A 17,163-nucleotide genomic window follows, 5' to 3' on the forward strand; every position below is an offset into this window, starting at 1 on the left:
GTTGAAATGCAGCAATGAGTTTCTTGCCGTGGGTTTGTAATATGTTGTTGTTGTCAAGGTTCCGCCTTTGGCTGTTATTTGTAGGTCCAGGAAGGCGAGTTGCTGGTTACTGGCCGTGCAGGTGAACTTGAGGTATGGATCCCTGTTGTTGAGCCATTGCAGGAAGTTGTCTAATTCGGGTTGTTGCCCGTTCCAGATGACCAATATATCATCGATATATCGGTGCCATTTTTGTATGTGGTTCTTGAACGGGTTGGCTTCCGTACTTATGTGTGTGCTCTCAAAGTGGTGGACGTAGAGTCCAGCTACACTCGGCGCGAAAACACTGCCCATTGAGGTTCCGTTGGTTTGTAGGTAAAAGGTGCCCTCATATTCAAAGTAGTTTTCTTTAAGGGCAAGGGCTGCACAATTCATGACAAAACTCCTGGGTGTCTGGTATGGCCAGGGCGATTGTTCCAAGATGTCATGTAGGACCTGTAGGGTGGCATCTTGTGGGAGGCTGGTGTATAAGCTTTCCACATCCAGTCCTACCAGTAGCTGAGTCTCGGGGTCAAAGGGGATGTTGTCAATGACCTGTAAAAGGTGTTTGGTGTCCCTAATGTAAGTGGGGGTTTTTTGTACCAGGGGGTTTAGGTAGAAGTCACAATATCTTGAGAGTGGCTCTAGAACGGAGTTGATGCCCGATACTATTGGCCTGCCCGGTGGTGGAATTACCCCTTTATGTACCTTAGGTACTGTGTAGAAGTATGGGGTTCTGGTGTTATCCGGGCAGAGATATTCGGCCTCCTGTTTTGAGATGTGTTCGTCATCTGCTGCCCTTTTGACAAGGTTGTGCACTGTATTGCGTAGTTGTTCTGTGGGATCCTGCTCCAGTCTGCGGTAGTTCCGGCCGTCGCTGAGTAATCTCCGACATTCCGCATCGTAGTCTGTCTTGTCCAATAGTACGATGCCACCCCCTTTATCTGCTGGTTTGATTACCAAAGTGGGGTTATTTTGCAGGCGTTGTATCGTTTGCCTATCTTCCCATGACATGTTGTTGTAGTGGTTGGTCGGGTTGAGTTTTTCGATGTCATTGTAAACCGCTTGCTCGAAGGTCGTTATTTCTGCTGGCACGGTGGATGGTGGAGGGACAAAGGTGGATTTCACTCTGAGTCCTGTGGTGTTGGGGTTCTCATCTGGTTGGGGGGCATCTTGGTTTGCCTTCTCAAAGAAGGACTTTAGTTTCAATTTCCTGAAGAATTGGGCTAATTCCGCTTGTAATTTAAACTTGTCCAGTCGTGTGGTGGGTACAAACGACAGGCCTTTCTCCAGTACAGCAACTTCTTTGCAGGATAATGGGGTGCTGGACAGGTTGAAAACCAGTGAAGGCTGGTTAGTAGAATTGTCTACCTGCTTGTTCCCGGAGTTGCTTCCTTCGCCTTCTGGCGTGTGTTGGAACTCACCGGGTTTTCGTCTTCCCAGTGTACCTGTGCGTTGTTGTGTTGGGATGTTCTCCTGCGGCCCCGGGGTCTCTGGCCCCGTCCTAAAAAAGGAAAGGTGTTACCCTGGATGCCCCCAAAGAACGGCATTGGCCCCTGGGGGTACATGTTTGGGAAACCAAAGTAGGGGTTTTGCATATGGCCTAAGTTAGGTGGGAAACCAAAGTATTGGTTAGGTTGTCCTCCTTGCCAGTGGTTGGGCCATCGTTGTCCTCTTCGTCCTCTGCCACCTCGTTTTTGTGATCCGCCGCTGGAGTCACTGGAGATGGAGCTGTCGTCCCCTGAAGAGTTGGATGTATTGGTTTCCTTAGTTGGAGGGGTGTAGTTCTCCTCTGAGTATGGATATACTTTGGCGTAGGAGAATTTTTTGAGGTCTTTCTCAAATTTCTTGAGTTTCGCCTGGGTCAGGTAGTCTTTGTACTCGTTTATCTCCCGGTTCTGATCATCAAGTTTCTTTTTGAAGGATGTTATAGTGGCTTTAAAATGTCTTTCTGTCTCTTCTATTTCGATGGCTAGGATGTCTGACAAACGTTTGGCGGTTTTTAAGATAAGAATCATCCAGTCTCTGGTGCAGTGCCATGCGATCTGTGCCCAGTCCTTCCTGAACGTGGGGTCGTCAAGGAAGATCCTAGGTGCATTAGATACCAGTAATCCCCTTGGTGCAGAGTTGGTTCGTAGGTATTGGGCTAGTATGGTGCCGTGGAGGATGGTGCGTATCCTGTTGCGCTTCTTTTCTGTTAAGGTTTCCCAATCCGTGGTCTGTGCGATTGTGTTGGAGATGTTAAAATCAGTTTGGAATGACGGGTCAGACAGTATGTCTGTCAAGTCACTCTCAGAGAAAGTCAGTCCATGGTTTTCGGCCATGGTCGTGTATTCTCTCACAGCTGCGCGCTGCCAATAATTGCGAGAATCAAGAGGGAGAGAGAGGACCAGAAAGCTAGTCCAGATCCCCGGTTTATATGTATGGATATCAAAAGGAGACTAGCTCTAGAATGGGTTAATCTGACATTAATATGATAGATTACTATTAATTACATAGCGACTCAGTATTGTCTTGCCAAGTGGCAGTGGCACCTGTTGGGTGTCTTTAGAAAGCCCTCACCCACCAACCTAGTTGGTGGCATGCTTCATCATCGGGCCCACCCAGTGACACCTAGCGTGTCCCGGGTGTGCTTCAACAGGTGCCACTGCCACTTGGCAAGACAATACTGAGTCGCTATGTAATTAATAGTAATCTATCATATTAATGTCAGATTAACCCATTCTAGAGCTAGTCTCCTTTTGATATCCATACATATAAACCGGGGATCTGGACTAGCTTTCTGGTCCTCTCTCTCCCTCTTGATTCTCGCAATTATTGGCAGCGCGCAGCTGTGAGAGAATACACGACCATGGCCGAAAACCATGGACTGACTTTCTCTGAGAGTGACTTGACAGACATACTGTCTGACCCGTCATTCCAAACTGATTTTAACATCTCCAACACAATCGCACAGACCACGGATTGGGAAACCTTAACAGAAAAGAAGCGCAACAGGATACGCACCATCCTCCACGGCACCATACTAGCCCAATACCTACGAACCAACTCTGCACCAAGGGGATTACTGGTATCTAATGCACCTAGGATCTTCCTTGACGACCCCACGTTCAGGAAGGACTGGGCACAGATCGCATGGCTGCACCAGAGACTGGATGATTCTTATCTTAAAAACCGCCAAACGTTTGTCAGACATCCTAGCCATCGAAATAGAAGAGACAGAAAGACATTTTAAAGCCACTATAACATCCTTCAAAAAGAAACTTGATGATCAGAACCGGGAGATAAACGAGTACAAAGACTACCTGACCCAGGCGAAACTCAAGAAATTTGAGAAAGACCTCAAAAAATTCTCCTACGCCAAAGTATATCCATACTCAGAGGAGAACTACACCCCTCCAACTAAGGAAACCAATACATCCAACTCTTCAGGGGACGACAGCTCCATCTCCAGTGACTCCAGCGGCGGATCACAAAAACGAGGTGGCAGAGGACGAAGAGGACAACGATGGCCCAACCACTGGCAAGGAGGACAACCTAACCAATACTTTGGTTTCCCACCTAACTTAGGCCATATGCAAAACCCCTACTTTGGTTTCCCAAACATGTACCCCCAGGGGCCAATGCCGTTCTTTGGGGGCATCCAGGGTAACACCTTTCCTTTTTTAGGACGGGGCCAGAGACCCCGGGGCCGCAGGAGAACATCCCAACACAACAACGCACAGGTACACTGGGAAGACGAAAACCCGGTGAGTTCCAACACACGCCAGAAGGCGAAGGAAGCAACTCCGGGAACAAGCAGGTAGACAATTCTACTAACCAGCCTTCACTGGTTTTCAACCTGTCCAGCACCCCATTATCCTGCAAAGAAGTTGCTGTACTGGAGAAAGGCCTGTCGTTTGTACCCACCACACGACTGGACAAGTTTAAATTACAAGCGGAATTAGCCCAATTCTTCAGGAAATTGAAACTAAAGTCCTTCTTTGAGAAGGCAAACCAAGATGCCCCCCAACCAGATGAGAACCCCAACACCACAGGACTCAGAGTGAAATCCACCTTTGTCCCTCCACCATCCACCGTGCCAGCAGAAATAACGACCTTCGAGCAAGCGGTTTACAATGACATCGAAAAACTCAACCCGACCAACCACTACAACAACATGTCATGGGAAGATAGGCAAACGATACAACGCCTGCAAAATAACCCCACTTTGGTAATCAAACCAGCAGATAAAGGGGGTGGCATCGTACTATTGGACAAGACAGACTACGATGCGGAATGTCGGAGATTACTCAGCGACGGCCGGAACTACCGCAGACTGGAGCAGGATCCCACAGAACAACTACGCAATACAGTGCACAACCTTGTCAAAAGGGCAGCAGATGACGAACACATCTCAAAACAGGAGGCCGAATATCTCTGCCCGGATAACACCAGAACCCCATACTTCTACACAGTACCTAAGGTACATAAAGGGGTAATTCCACCACCGGGCAGGCCAATAGTATCGGGCATCAACTCCGTTCTAGAGCCACTCTCAAGATATTGTGACTTCTACCTAAACCCCCTGGTACAAAAAACCCCCACTTACATTAGGGACACCAAACACCTTTTACAGGTCATTGACAACATCCCCTTTGACCCCGAGACTCAGCTACTGGTAGGACTGGATGTGGAAAGCTTATACACCAGCCTCCCACAAGATGCCACCCTACAGGTCCTACATGACATCTTGGAACAATCGCCCTGGCCATACCAGACACCCAGGAGTTTTGTCATGAATTGTGCAGCCCTTGCCCTTAAAGAAAACTACTTTGAATATGAGGGCACCTTTTACCTACAAACCAACGGAACCTCAATGGGCAGTGTTTTCGCGCCGAGTGTAGCTGGACTCTACGTCCACCACTTTGAGAGCACACACATAAGTACGGAAGCCAACCCGTTCAAGAACCACATACAAAAATGGCACCGATATATCGATGATATATTGGTCATCTGGAACGGGCAACAACCCGAATTAGACAACTTCCTGCAATGGCTCAACAACAGGGATCCATACCTCAAGTTCACCTGCACGGCCAGTAACCAGCAACTCGCCTTCCTGGACCTACAAATAACAGCCAAAGGCGGAACCTTGACAACAACAACATATTACAAACCCACGGCAAGAAACTCACTGCTGCATTTCAACAGTTTCCATCCCCGACCCTTAAAAGAGAACTTACCCTTTGGCCAGTTTCTCCGCATCAGAAGGAACTGCTCGGATGTAAACGACTACAAAACACAATCAGCGGACCTAGCCCAAAAACTAGAGAACCGGGGTTACCCTAAGGCGATCATCAAGAAAACCCAGAAGAGGGCAAGAAACCAGAACCGTGATGCACTACTTGAAGACGTCACCAAAGAAAGCGACACACAACCAACTACATGTGTGACTACCTTCAATACTGCCTCCAATGACGTGGCTAAAATAATAAAAAAGCACTGGAGAATCATTAATTCAGGGCAAAGGAAATGGGAACCCCCCAGGTTCGCCTATAAAAGGTGTCATAACCTCAGAGACCAACTGGTCAGTACCAGACCCAAACCACCACCTAAACCCGACAATACCATCCTCAATGCGTGGGGAATGCCCAAAGTCACCGGACACTACCCATGCAATGACTGTAGTGTCTGTCATTTGACATCCCACACGAAAACCCTGAACTTGGAACCGAATAAAGTGTGGTCCCAAAGGAGCCACACTAATTGCAACTCGCAGAATGTGATCTACTTAATAACCTGCAGATGTGGACTCAGATATGTGGGCATGACCACTCGCAAAGTGAGAACCAGGATCACAGAGCACCGCAGCACAATGCGATGCAAGAAAAACATTAGCAAGTTGACAAACCATTTCATTACCCACGGGCACACCCCCAATGACTTCACCTGGACAGTCATTGAGCAAATACCAGTCAGCCCCATCAACAATGATAAAAAACTACTGAACAAAGAACAAAGATGGATATACCGTCTATCCACAGCCACTGATGGGCTTAATGATGCTATCCCCTGGAACTCCTTGACCCTATGATGGCAATCACATCACCCGGCCATATATCCATATGGACCTAACCAAACACCTACCACCCAGGATATAACGTCCTCTGGCCTCTATCACCCCCCGGAAGGCCCCACCGCATGCCATTGTGCTAACCTGGCATTTGAGATCAATCTGGTGTCCATACCGGTATTTCCCTTTCCCACTTGTATATACCAGCACCTGAAAACGCCCAGGGCCATAAGCGCTGTCCATTATGTCCCACTAAACTGCCCCCTCCCACATGAGCCAGGGCAGTAGGTAATGGAGAGGTATTTTACTCCTTATATTTTTATTTATCTCTATATACTGTAGCACTCTGGAGCTTAATCGCTTCACGTATGGCCACTACATGCTGCCCCCACCACGCAACTAGAGCCAGTGCAACAGGCATTCGATCGGTAGCGCGAACAGGGATACTCTCCCATTCGCGCACCGGAACACTACCTACGGCGCATGCGCGGACCACTTCTCGGCCGCGCATGAGCTGCTCACTGCCGTCCACGCATGCGCGGACCACTTCCCGGCCGCGCATGCGCAATACACAGCCGCCCCGGCACCCGGCAGCCATACACGCCCACACAGGCGCTTCAGATCGGGCATTTCAGCGCGCTAATTAGCAACACACCTGAGCGCTTTCCAGACCCGCCTAGCGAGTCTTTCTACCATTGCTCTCCCAACAGGTGCCCTCAATTATCCTATCTATGACAGTATAAAAACCGGCAACAGCAGCCATTCACTACCGGTTCTGCGAAGGAGGCACAACAGGTCCCACGCTGGTGCTGGCCAGAAATCCTGTGAGTATGCTGAGTATCACTACAATGGGTAAGCGCTCCCCACTTTTCTCCTACAGGTTCCCTAATCCCAATGGTCCAACCTCTTTCTCCCTACTAGGGCCTCACCCTGCCACTTCAATAACCTTGGAGCTAAAAACAAGCATTGAAAGCGTAAGAAATGTTCCTTGCGCCACAATTCTTCACCTTTCACTGCAGTAATTTTTACCGCTGTTTTAATCACTTCACCCTCGAAGTTCTAGTGCGATTCCACATTAATGATACCACCAGTATCATTACACTTGAGCCGCTCATAGCCTGCACTATTCGCTATTTAAGTCGGCTGTCACAATATATGACCCATACCTTCTAGTGACTCTGTTTCTCCTATGTTTGTCTTGTACCTGTCCTCAATGTTAAATGTACAGGTGATCTTGAGAAGGGAATCCCCCCTCTCACAGTTAGATACACTTTAGGGCGTGTAGACACATAGACTACACTACACTATCCCTATTTTAACCCACACATAATTTATTGTCCTGAAGAAAGCCAGATTAGTATAAGGCACTGGCTGAAACATGTTGACAACTTAAGGACGTAGGAGGTCGTAACCCGCCTCTAACGTCCCACAGCCTTATTTTTAACCGCTGACGGAGGCCCTTTTAATAAAGTATCCTCACCCCAGGGACCATCCGCCAAGCCGTTTTAATTTCACATACCTTAACACCCTACACCGCACACACAGTGACATACCTGCTCCGCTGTAATCAGGCGTCGAAGCACACCCGGGACACGCTAGGTGTCACTGGGTGGGCCCGATGATGAAGCATGCCACCAACTAGGTTGGTGGGTGAGGGCTTTCTAAAGACACCCAACAGGTGCCACTGCCACTTGGCAAGACAATACTGAGTCGCTATGTAATTAATAGTAATCTATCATATTAATGTCAGATTAACCCATTCTAGAGCTAGTCTCCTTTTGATATCCAAGCAGAGTTAGAAGACATGTGCCCCTTAGGATGCTTAATTTAAAAAAGTGCCCTTCCTTGTCCTTGAAGACCTTTTCAAACCAGGGAGCAAAAGCCCATTATAGCTGCTCCCAGCGTTTTGGTAGGAGCATGGGCCCAAAAGCGACAGGGATACTTTGGGGGCACATACTGTGGCAGTCCTCACCCAGGAGCTGCTTCTGGAGGAAAATAACATCCGGGTTCTGTCGAAGGAGGTATCGTTAGACTTGCTTACGCTGGTTAGACGAGTTCAGGCCCCAAATGTTAAGTGAAAGAAGTTTAGTGTACTGTGCAGTTCCCATACCTCATATGGGTGGATGTAGCTGCTAAGCAAAGGACATATCCGAGCCAGTACACAGTAGGACTTAAGCAGGACGGTGTAGGAGGATCCTAATGCCCCAAGAGGTGATTGAGTGGGGGACAACTGGCTCTGTGAAAGTCTCATCTCTGAGACTGAGTGATCGGATAGTTAGATGCATTGTGCTGTACGGCTTCATATGCGTTAATGCGTAGCCCATACCGTGTAGCAAGTGGGTACAACCCCCCAAGGGACACATGACTGAAATAAAACAAACAACACACAGCCAACAGGGCTCAATAATGCCATCCGGGCCCAATGGATATGGATGGGCGCTGACATGCTCTAATCCCGCTAGGGTTGCAACCTCACATGGGCTATGAATTGAGGTGAGCGGGCAGCAGTGAATGACTGCCTTCTAGACAGTATAAAGTGAGTTAAGTGGAGTGGCATGGGGCGGACACGGTCTGATGTCCAGTGTAGTCCTCCAGATCCCAGTGGTCGGCTTCAACCTGGGCCTGATGCCCAGAGATTGTCAATTATGAGTCACAACGGAATGAAGAGGCAATGAATATCCAGTGCAAGTGTCAGCCTTACATAGACATGTTCGGGAAAGATTCCTTCTTGCTCTGCAGTGAGTGATAATGTCTTGCTTAGCCTCCCGAAGACCGCGTTCCTTTTTCAGCTTTTCGTGCTGATGTGATCGTAATGTGCGCCAAGCCGGCGTGCCATCTTTCCTCAGCTGTCATTCGGGGCGGGGATGATTCTCTGCTGATTGTGTAGTTGTTGATGTCCAACATTTCCTTCGCTTCAGCCAGAGAGCGTATGAACCACTGCTTCCCCTTCTAGTGAAATATAAGGGCAAAGGGGTGTCCTCACTGGTCACAGACTTCCTACTTCCTCAATTTGTCAGTGACCGTCTTGAAGTCACGCCACTTGTGCAGCGTGACTGGGGAGAGATCTTTGAAGAGCTGAATGGTGTGCCCAGGGAAGACAAAGTCTGCCTACCCCCTGGATTATAGAAGGATCGCTTTGTTTTCGGTGAAGAAGTAGACCATCGTTAAGATATCTGGCACAGCATCTGGGCATCCCGGCACTGAGGATACCCAGTGCACCCTGGCCGGGGTATTGAAAGGCTCAGATGCTAAGTCCTCGGATTCTAACTCCTTGACGGCTGTCTCGGAATCGAAGCACCTGACAACTGAAGGCCAGCACAAACATAAGGAGCAGCACTGGTGGAGGCAAACCATCAAGTAAACCATTGACACAAGTGAGTCCTCAAGAGATACTGAAGGAAAAAGGCAAAAAGCCGAAGGTGAGGGAACCTCTGTACTGGACAGCATATTACAGAAAATGCAAAATGCCAAGACTTTGCATCCAGTTTCTCACACCTCCAGTTCAAGGGAAAAGGCCCTGTCAATAGACCGTTCAGGGAGATTTGCATGCACCTTTCTTCCAATTCCCCTAAACCTGAGGGTACTGAACAAGGGTAGACAAGCGAAAACATCACTCATACTTGTTGTCTCACAGTGGCCCAGACAAATATGGTATTCTGACCTACTAGAGATGCCCAGAGAACAGATGATCCCAATCAAAGCAACACAGATATTGTTAACTATGGAAAATCAGTCCATCAACATTTGTATACCGCAGCACAGTCACCCGTAGGAGTATCTAGGTACTTAAGTTGCTGAGTCTATGTTAACACGCTAGGACTTGGGTTTCTTTCAAGTCCACCAAGGTGGGTGCTGTGCGGAGGTGAGAAGGCAGGTTGTTCCAGGTCTTGGCAGCAAAGTAGGAAAAGGAGTGGCCCCTGCTGCGGCTGCGAGGACGAGCGAGGCAGAGCGCAGGTGGAAGTTTAGTCAATGTTTAATGTAGGATGGTCCTTGGTTGTATAGAGTTTGTATGCGTGCTTGAGGATCGTGAACCGGCATCTATTCTGAATAGGTAGTCAGTGGAGGTTTCTGAGTGAGGAGTGATACAGGTGCATTTGGGGGGGTCGAGGATGAGTCTGGCTGCAATGCCCTGTATGGTCTGGAGTTTGTTGAGGAGCTGGGTGGAAATTCCAATGTAGAGGACATTGCTGTAGTCGAGGCAGCTAGTGACGAGGGCTTGCGTGGTATTCTTTCTGGTGTTAATTGGGATCCATTTGAAGATTCTGCGGAGCATGCAAAGGGTGTGGAACCAGGAGGAGGCAACCGCGTTTACTTGTCTTTTCATAGTCAGTTGGTTGTCGAAGATGATGCAGAGATTGCATACATGGTCTGTCGGTGTGGGTGGTGGTTCTGCCGGCCACTAGCTGTGGTCTCATGCGAAGGTGTTCTTCCTGAAGAGCAATACTTCTGTTTTGTCGGAGTTGAGTTTGAGGCAGCTGTCTCTCGTTCAGTTGTCTTTGTCGGTCATGGCGTTGCAGAAGTTGGTTTTGGCATTGCTGGGTCCTTGGTGAGCGAGATGATCAGTGTGGGATATTATGTTGAATCCTTGGGATCTGTCGACGTCTGCAAGGGGGATCATGTAGATGTTGAACAGGGTGGGGCTGAGGGCTGATCTTTGGGGTATGCCATATAACATGTCCTTGGGTGCCGAGGTAAAGGGAGACAGATGAATGCTCTGTGTACGTCTGTGTATGTTCTGAAAGTAAAGAAACTGTCCACTTGAAAGCATTTTGCTGTATGCCAGTATTGTAGAGTCTGTCGATGAGTGTGAGGTGGGAGGCGATGTCGAACTCAGCAGAGAGGTCGCGGAGGATCAGGGCCACCGTTTCTATGCGGTTGAGGATGGTTCTGACGGTGTCTGTGGCGGCAGTCAGTTAGGTTTCAGTAACATTGTTGGCACAGAGCTTCATTGTGAGGCATCGAGTAGGTGGTTTAGTTCCAGGTATTCAGTGAGCTTTTGGTTGATTGCTTTCTTGAGTACTTTGGCTGGGTAGGGGAGCAGGGAGATTGGTTCGTTATTTTTTAGGTCGGCAGATGGCATCTTCAGGAGGGGTCTGACCAAGCGTGTTGCCATCCGTCTGAGAAAGTTGCTGTGGAGATGGATTGAAGATGCTGGCGTGTTCGGTGCTGATTTGGTTGGCTCTGAGGTTGAAGAGATGGTGGGGTCAGGGGTCAGTACGTGCCCCTGAGTGGATGGACAACATGATGGGTGTGGTAGTTTGAGGGGCGATCAGAGATGATGTGGTTATCGTTCGACTGGTGTTTGCTGGTTGATTAAGGTTGTCGAGGCCGAGAGTGGTGGGTTGGCGTTGAAGTTCTAAATGGTGGCAATCTTGCTCTCAAAGTAGTTGGAGAGGGTGTCGCAGAGTTCTTGGGAGGGGTGGATAGTGCTCTCTGTGGCTGTCGGGTTTGAAAACTCCTTGACAAATTTATAGAGCTCTTTCATGTGTTTGGGCGCAGTGTCAATGTGGTCAGTGATTCTGTTCTCTTTGCTTCCTTGATATGAAGGTGGTAGTTGTTGAGGGCTGCTTTGTGAGTGGCTTCGTCGAAGAGGTCCTCAGTGACGCACCATTGCTTCTTGAGTATTTATTTATTTATTTATTTATTTTTTGTAAGAGTTTATTTACGTTTGCCTTTGGTACATTACATTGTTGAATGAAATAGAGTTCTGTCGCTTCATATTCAGCATCATATCTACAATTTTACACAGCTATTTAGCCGACAACCTTCCGGTCCGGCAGCAAAGTTGGCATAGCACAGAAGGCATTCAAGAAGTATTTGTAAAATATGTATTGTCTTACTTTTATATAAATACAAACAAAACTTTAGACTCATGCAGATTAAATAGTCATTACTAATCACAATACATTATCCTCAATGTCACTTGCTGGTTCAGGGTTCCCGAGCTGTCATCCCACCCCCTCCGAGTTCCAGGCCACTCAATACCTCTAACACAGTGGTCCCTAACTTTCTCCTACCTCCTTCCCACCTCTCAATGTCTCACTCTTCCATTTCATCTTCATCACCGGAACTATCGTCCTCCTCCTCAGGGAGAGGTTCGCATAGATCCCTTCTATACCTATTCCATGCCTCCCAGACCTTGTTCCACTTGCGAGGGTTGGCCCTCATTTTATATACTGCACGCTCAGTCAACATAAGTCTGTCCATCGTCCTACACCACAGTGCTAGCGTGGGGGTTTCCGCCACTCCCCACCTCTGTGCAATGTCTCGCTTAGCCACCATGTTCCCAACAGTGACCCATTGCTGCTTCCGATGCGTCAGGTCAGTTCTATCCCACACATTCAGCAGGCACACACGTGGGTCCGGCGTCAATGAGGTCTCAAGAGCTTGGGAGATGGTACGCATGACTTGCCGCCAGTAGTTCAAAATGGCCGGACATTCCCAAAGAGTGTGCATCAGTGTCCCCTCCTCTCCACACCCTCTAAGACAATACAAGTTTTCTGCCCTGTGCATTTTATGTAGGGTGGTTCTGGTGTAGTATACCCTATGTATTATCTTGAGTTGTATCAGTCTGAACCGAGCCGAGATGCCCGCCTCCAGTGGGGACGCCTGTGCGGTGTTCCAGTCTGTCTCATCCATGGTTCCTAACTCAGTTTCCCACTTCTCTTTTAGCTGGAGCAACGGGTCCGGGAGATTATTCAGTAGTTTGCGATAGGTGAGTGAGGTGGCGCCTGTTTGCATAAGCTTCTAGAGTATTTAGCAGTTACGCTTGCGCTTGGTGGTTCTGAGCTCTGGGGTGCACCATCTGGCTTTTTAGGAAGTTTAGTTGTCTTTCGCCGATTTCAGCCGGGCAAGTCTGTCGGTGCATTTGGTGATCCAGGAGGTGAAGGCTGGATGGCTTGGTCATGGTTTGCTGCTGTTTCGGGTTGTGTGGTGCCAAAGGCCTGTGTCCATTGGGTCTCGGTTACCTTGCTCTATCTTTGGTGGGTGGCACTGTGATACTTGTAAAAGGTATGCTAGGCATCGGAGATGGTAAAGTGGACGATGGCGTGGTATGTCCAGGTGAGTTCTCTCACGTGGGGGAATTAGCTTGATGTGAAGATGGTGCTGAGTGTGTCCCCGGCTTTGTGCGTGGGTTCAGTGACCAGTTGGGTGAGGCCAATGTTGTTGAGGTTCTCCAGGAGGGCGGTGGATTTGGCGTTTGTGGGGTTGTCAATGCGGAAATCGAGATCGCTGAGTAGGACGTAATGGAGGGCATCGATGGCAAGGAGAGCGGTGAGGTTGGAAATGACGTCGCAGAAGGCCGGTTGGGCTCTCAGTGGTCTGTAGGCAAGGGTGCCTCTTATCTTGGTCTTGGCGTCAGTCTTTAGTTGGAAGTTGAGGTGTTCTATGAGAGGTGCTGGGTCGTCGCTGGTGAAGGTGCATCAGATTGTTTCCTTAAAGATGATGGTAATGCACCCGCTGTGTTTGTTGGTTCGGTCTTGGTGTATCATCGTGTAACAGTCGGGGAGGCTGGGCATTGTCTGGGTTCGTGGAAGGGTTGAGCCATGTTTCGGTTATGAGGGCTACGTTTTGGGAGAGCGGGGTGATGGTTGTCCTAGATTTCCATTCTGTGTTTGTAGAGGGAACGGGCGTTGAGCCGAATGCATTGGAGCAGTTCTGGGTTGTTCGTAGTCCTCTGTGCGGGGGTAGCGCAGGTACGAATGTGGGCAGGTGGTCCCGTGTAGCAGGAGGATTGGCAGTGGCTGCAGATGAAGGTTTCTTTGGTAGTTCATGGAGAGGACGTGAAGCAAGAGCTGTTGTTGCGATGTCCAGTGTCCCAGGAACTCCTCGGTGGTATATCGCCAAATGATGGGAGGACTAGTGGTCCTGACGCTGGGTGCTGTCCAGGTGCAGACCAGCTTGCCTTAGTTGCGCCAGCTGCGCTGCCGTCTCCATTAATTGTCCCGAGATAGGCCAGCAGGAAGGGCACTAGCGTGAAAATAAGCGGCATCTGCAAGACGCGATCAACGTTGTATGCGGTTGCTTGGCAACAGGAAACAAGCGTCAAGTGAGGCAGGAGAAAAATGTGGGAGGGGAGCTGAGACTGACCCAAGAGTGTGTCACCCAAAGCCAGTCATATTCAACCTACCAGCATGGCTCCTGAATACCTAGAGTTTGGACACCTATAGCTGCCACCCAGGACAAAGGAAATTCGGAAGGAGGCAAGAAGGCCAAACACTAGGAAGTGCTACACAGGTAAGTGGAGCAGATACATTCACTGGCACTGGAAAAATAAAACAAAATTGAGACAAGGACAGAGCATGAGTTGGTGCTAGCAAAACTCATCCAGCTACAGAACAGCGGCCTGACTTACTGATCACTGGAGGTCCACTTGACCGCCATAGTCACATACACCGGAGGAGCAACCGGCAACAGCCTTGCCCCACTACTGGCAGTGAAAAGATTCCTGGAGGGATCAAAGAGTGGCACCACTAAGAACAGCACTGATGCCATTGTGGAACCTAAACACTCTACTCACACAACGAATGACAGCCATTTGAGCCCATGCACAAAACAGAGCAGAAGTTTTTTACCCTAAAGACAGCAGGCCAGATGTACAACGGTATTTAGCATGCGCAAACAGGTTTGCGACCCATGTGCGCATGCTAAATCCTTGTGGGCCATGTACAAACACTATTTTGCGAGTAGCAAATAAATTGCAACTCGCAAAATAGTGTTTTGCGAGTCGCTATTAGCTACCCCAAAGCTATGTATGAATCTTTTGCAACTGCAATTGCAGTCGCAAAACACTTGCAAATTACCACCCTCTTTAAGAGGGTGGTAATGCACTTGCAAAAGGAAAGGGGTCCCCAGGGGACCCCTTCCCCTTTGCAAATGCAGGGGGAAATATTTTTTAGGGGCAGGCAGTGGTACCAGGGACCACTGCCTGCCCTTAAAAAATGAAACGAAAGAGTTTCATTTTTCTTTTATTAATGCATTCCTATAAGGAAAATGGGCTGAATTAAAAAAAAAACTGCTTTCTTGAAAAACAGTGGCAGACATCGAGGTCTGCTGAGCCCAGCCAGCCACCATCCCTGGGAGGGCCAGCCATTTCAAATGGGGTTGCAAATTGCGAGTGGCTCATTAATATTCATGAGCCTCTCATTTTGCGGCCCCATTGTTGTACAATCTAAATTGCGACTCCCAATTTGCGACTCACAATCGAGCGCAAATTGCTAGTCACAATTTAGAATGGTCGTACATCTGGCCCAGCATTCCTAGTAGCGATCACATCACTTCTCAGAGTCAGTGAGTTACAAGAACCATACTTTCAAATCCACAAGTTTGTCCTGCGATCAAACCCATAGTTTCTACCAAATGTGATATTGCAATTCCACATCAATCAAAACATCCAATTACCTGTTTTCCAGAATCCAAGGTTGCAGGCCGAAAGGGCACTGCGCACATTGGACGTGCAAAGAGCTCTCATGTACTACCCACAAGAGACCAAGGCAATTTAGAAAAGGAGATCAAGTCTTCAACTCCTTTGCAAGCAAGGGCACACCCATAACGAAGGGGACAGTTGCAAGATGGATAGCGGAAGCTTTCCAAACCTGCTACACAAGGGCAGGAAAAACCTTACCCACACACCCCAGGACAAACAGAACCTGGAAAAAGGTTGCATCTTTAGCAATCATACGAATCGGAGATATCTGTTTGGCTGCTACTTGGTCATCCCCACACGCCTTGACAAAACACTACTGTGTGGACATCCAGATAAACAAGGTCGTACAAAGAGTAGTACAACACCTCTGCCAACTCATCCACATTTCATTCTGCCTACCCAAGGAACCTAACACTGCTACGTAATCAGATGCACATCATTTGAATCCAGAAAGGGATTCATGCTGCAAAATGAAATGGTTACTTACCAGTAGGAGTAGTTTTGCAGTCTTAAGATCTGGATACACATGGGACTCGCCCACCACCCCGTAAATGGGGGAACAAGCAAACGGGCAAGGTGAGCAATACTTCAGAAAAAGGAATGTTTCAAATAGGTCAGGCGACAGGAGTAAAAAAAGAAAGGATCTGAAGATGGTGACCATGGAAAGGAACTTCTGGGGCGCCGTGTGGTGTCACACAGGTGATGGACTTAACATCAAATGATTGTCGACCACGCCAAAATACAAAAAAAGTATAGAAGAGTAGGACAAAACACAAAACCGGACCCAACCACTAGATGGCCAAAAAGATGCACAACATGTGAATCCAGAAAACACTTTAGGCTGCAATCTAATCCTACTGGTATTAATCATTTTGTTATTGTGTATCAGCACATTTCCAATAGTCGCAGAATGAGTAGAATCCCTTCACACATCAGACCTTTAATGTTACGCTGGCTATCTATGAGTGTGAATTTAGCTTGCACAAGGAGTGGCACAGCTGCACAGTAACAAGTGTACACCTCTGTACTTGATTACCTCGTGAAAATATCAGTTAATGGTCCCACCACAAGTGGTCTGCAATTCCAGTGGTTGATGAGAGGATAACTTATGTGTTGATGATCTAGCATGTATATATCTGGAATTAAAAGTGTATACCTTTTAATATTGCTTGCATGCTTCTGTGTAAAAGTTATGGTATTCCAGGCCCTCCTTTGTGTTTTTACCTGTATGTGCCAGTGTATTAGAAGAACATTTTCGTAACTGGAGGTCAGACAGGTTCTGTGATGGTGGAAGGAGTCTCTTTAAAATGTGAACAGCACTACATTGTACTGCACAATGCTGACTGGGAAGGCTTCACACCAGTTCCTTGATTTGGTTAACATGTTGGTGAGAATATTGTAAGATGCATTCTTCTAGAAAACCTTTCACTCAGCTCTTCATCTCCTTCCCTGCAGCCTGGGATAGTGTCTCCATTCAAACGAGTCTTCCTGAAAGGAGAGAAGGGTCGTGACAAGAAAGCGCAGGAGAAGGTGACAGAACGACGGGCCCTCCATACAGTGTCCCTCTCGCCGACAGAGCATCGTGTGGAACCAGATATCCTGCTAAATGACTACATTGAGAAAGAAGTTAAGGTGAGAGCTTCCTATTATCCTTGTTCCTTTT

The 17,163-nt window shown here is 48.2% G+C and overlaps 1 protein-coding gene across 2 annotated transcripts in view; it reads left to right on the plus strand.

The window, feature by feature from the left end:
- Window positions 1-17,163, plus strand: part of CCM2 (CCM2 scaffold protein) — a 399,736-nt gene that overhangs the window by 242,779 nt on the left and 139,794 nt on the right. For both annotated transcript variants that reach the window (XM_086940990.1, XM_086940989.1), the window contains one exon: window positions 16,956-17,132. In XM_086940990.1, coding sequence (XP_086797116.1) covers window positions 16,956-17,132 — 177 coding nt within the window. The remainder of the gene's footprint in view (window positions 1-16,955; window positions 17,133-17,163) is intronic.

The sequence above is a fragment of the Lissotriton vulgaris genome, chromosome 10 (assembly GCF_964263255.1).
Source record: "Lissotriton vulgaris chromosome 10, aLisVul1.2, whole genome shotgun sequence".
Classification (NCBI taxonomy): domain Eukaryota; kingdom Metazoa; phylum Chordata; class Amphibia; order Caudata; family Salamandridae; genus Lissotriton; species Lissotriton vulgaris.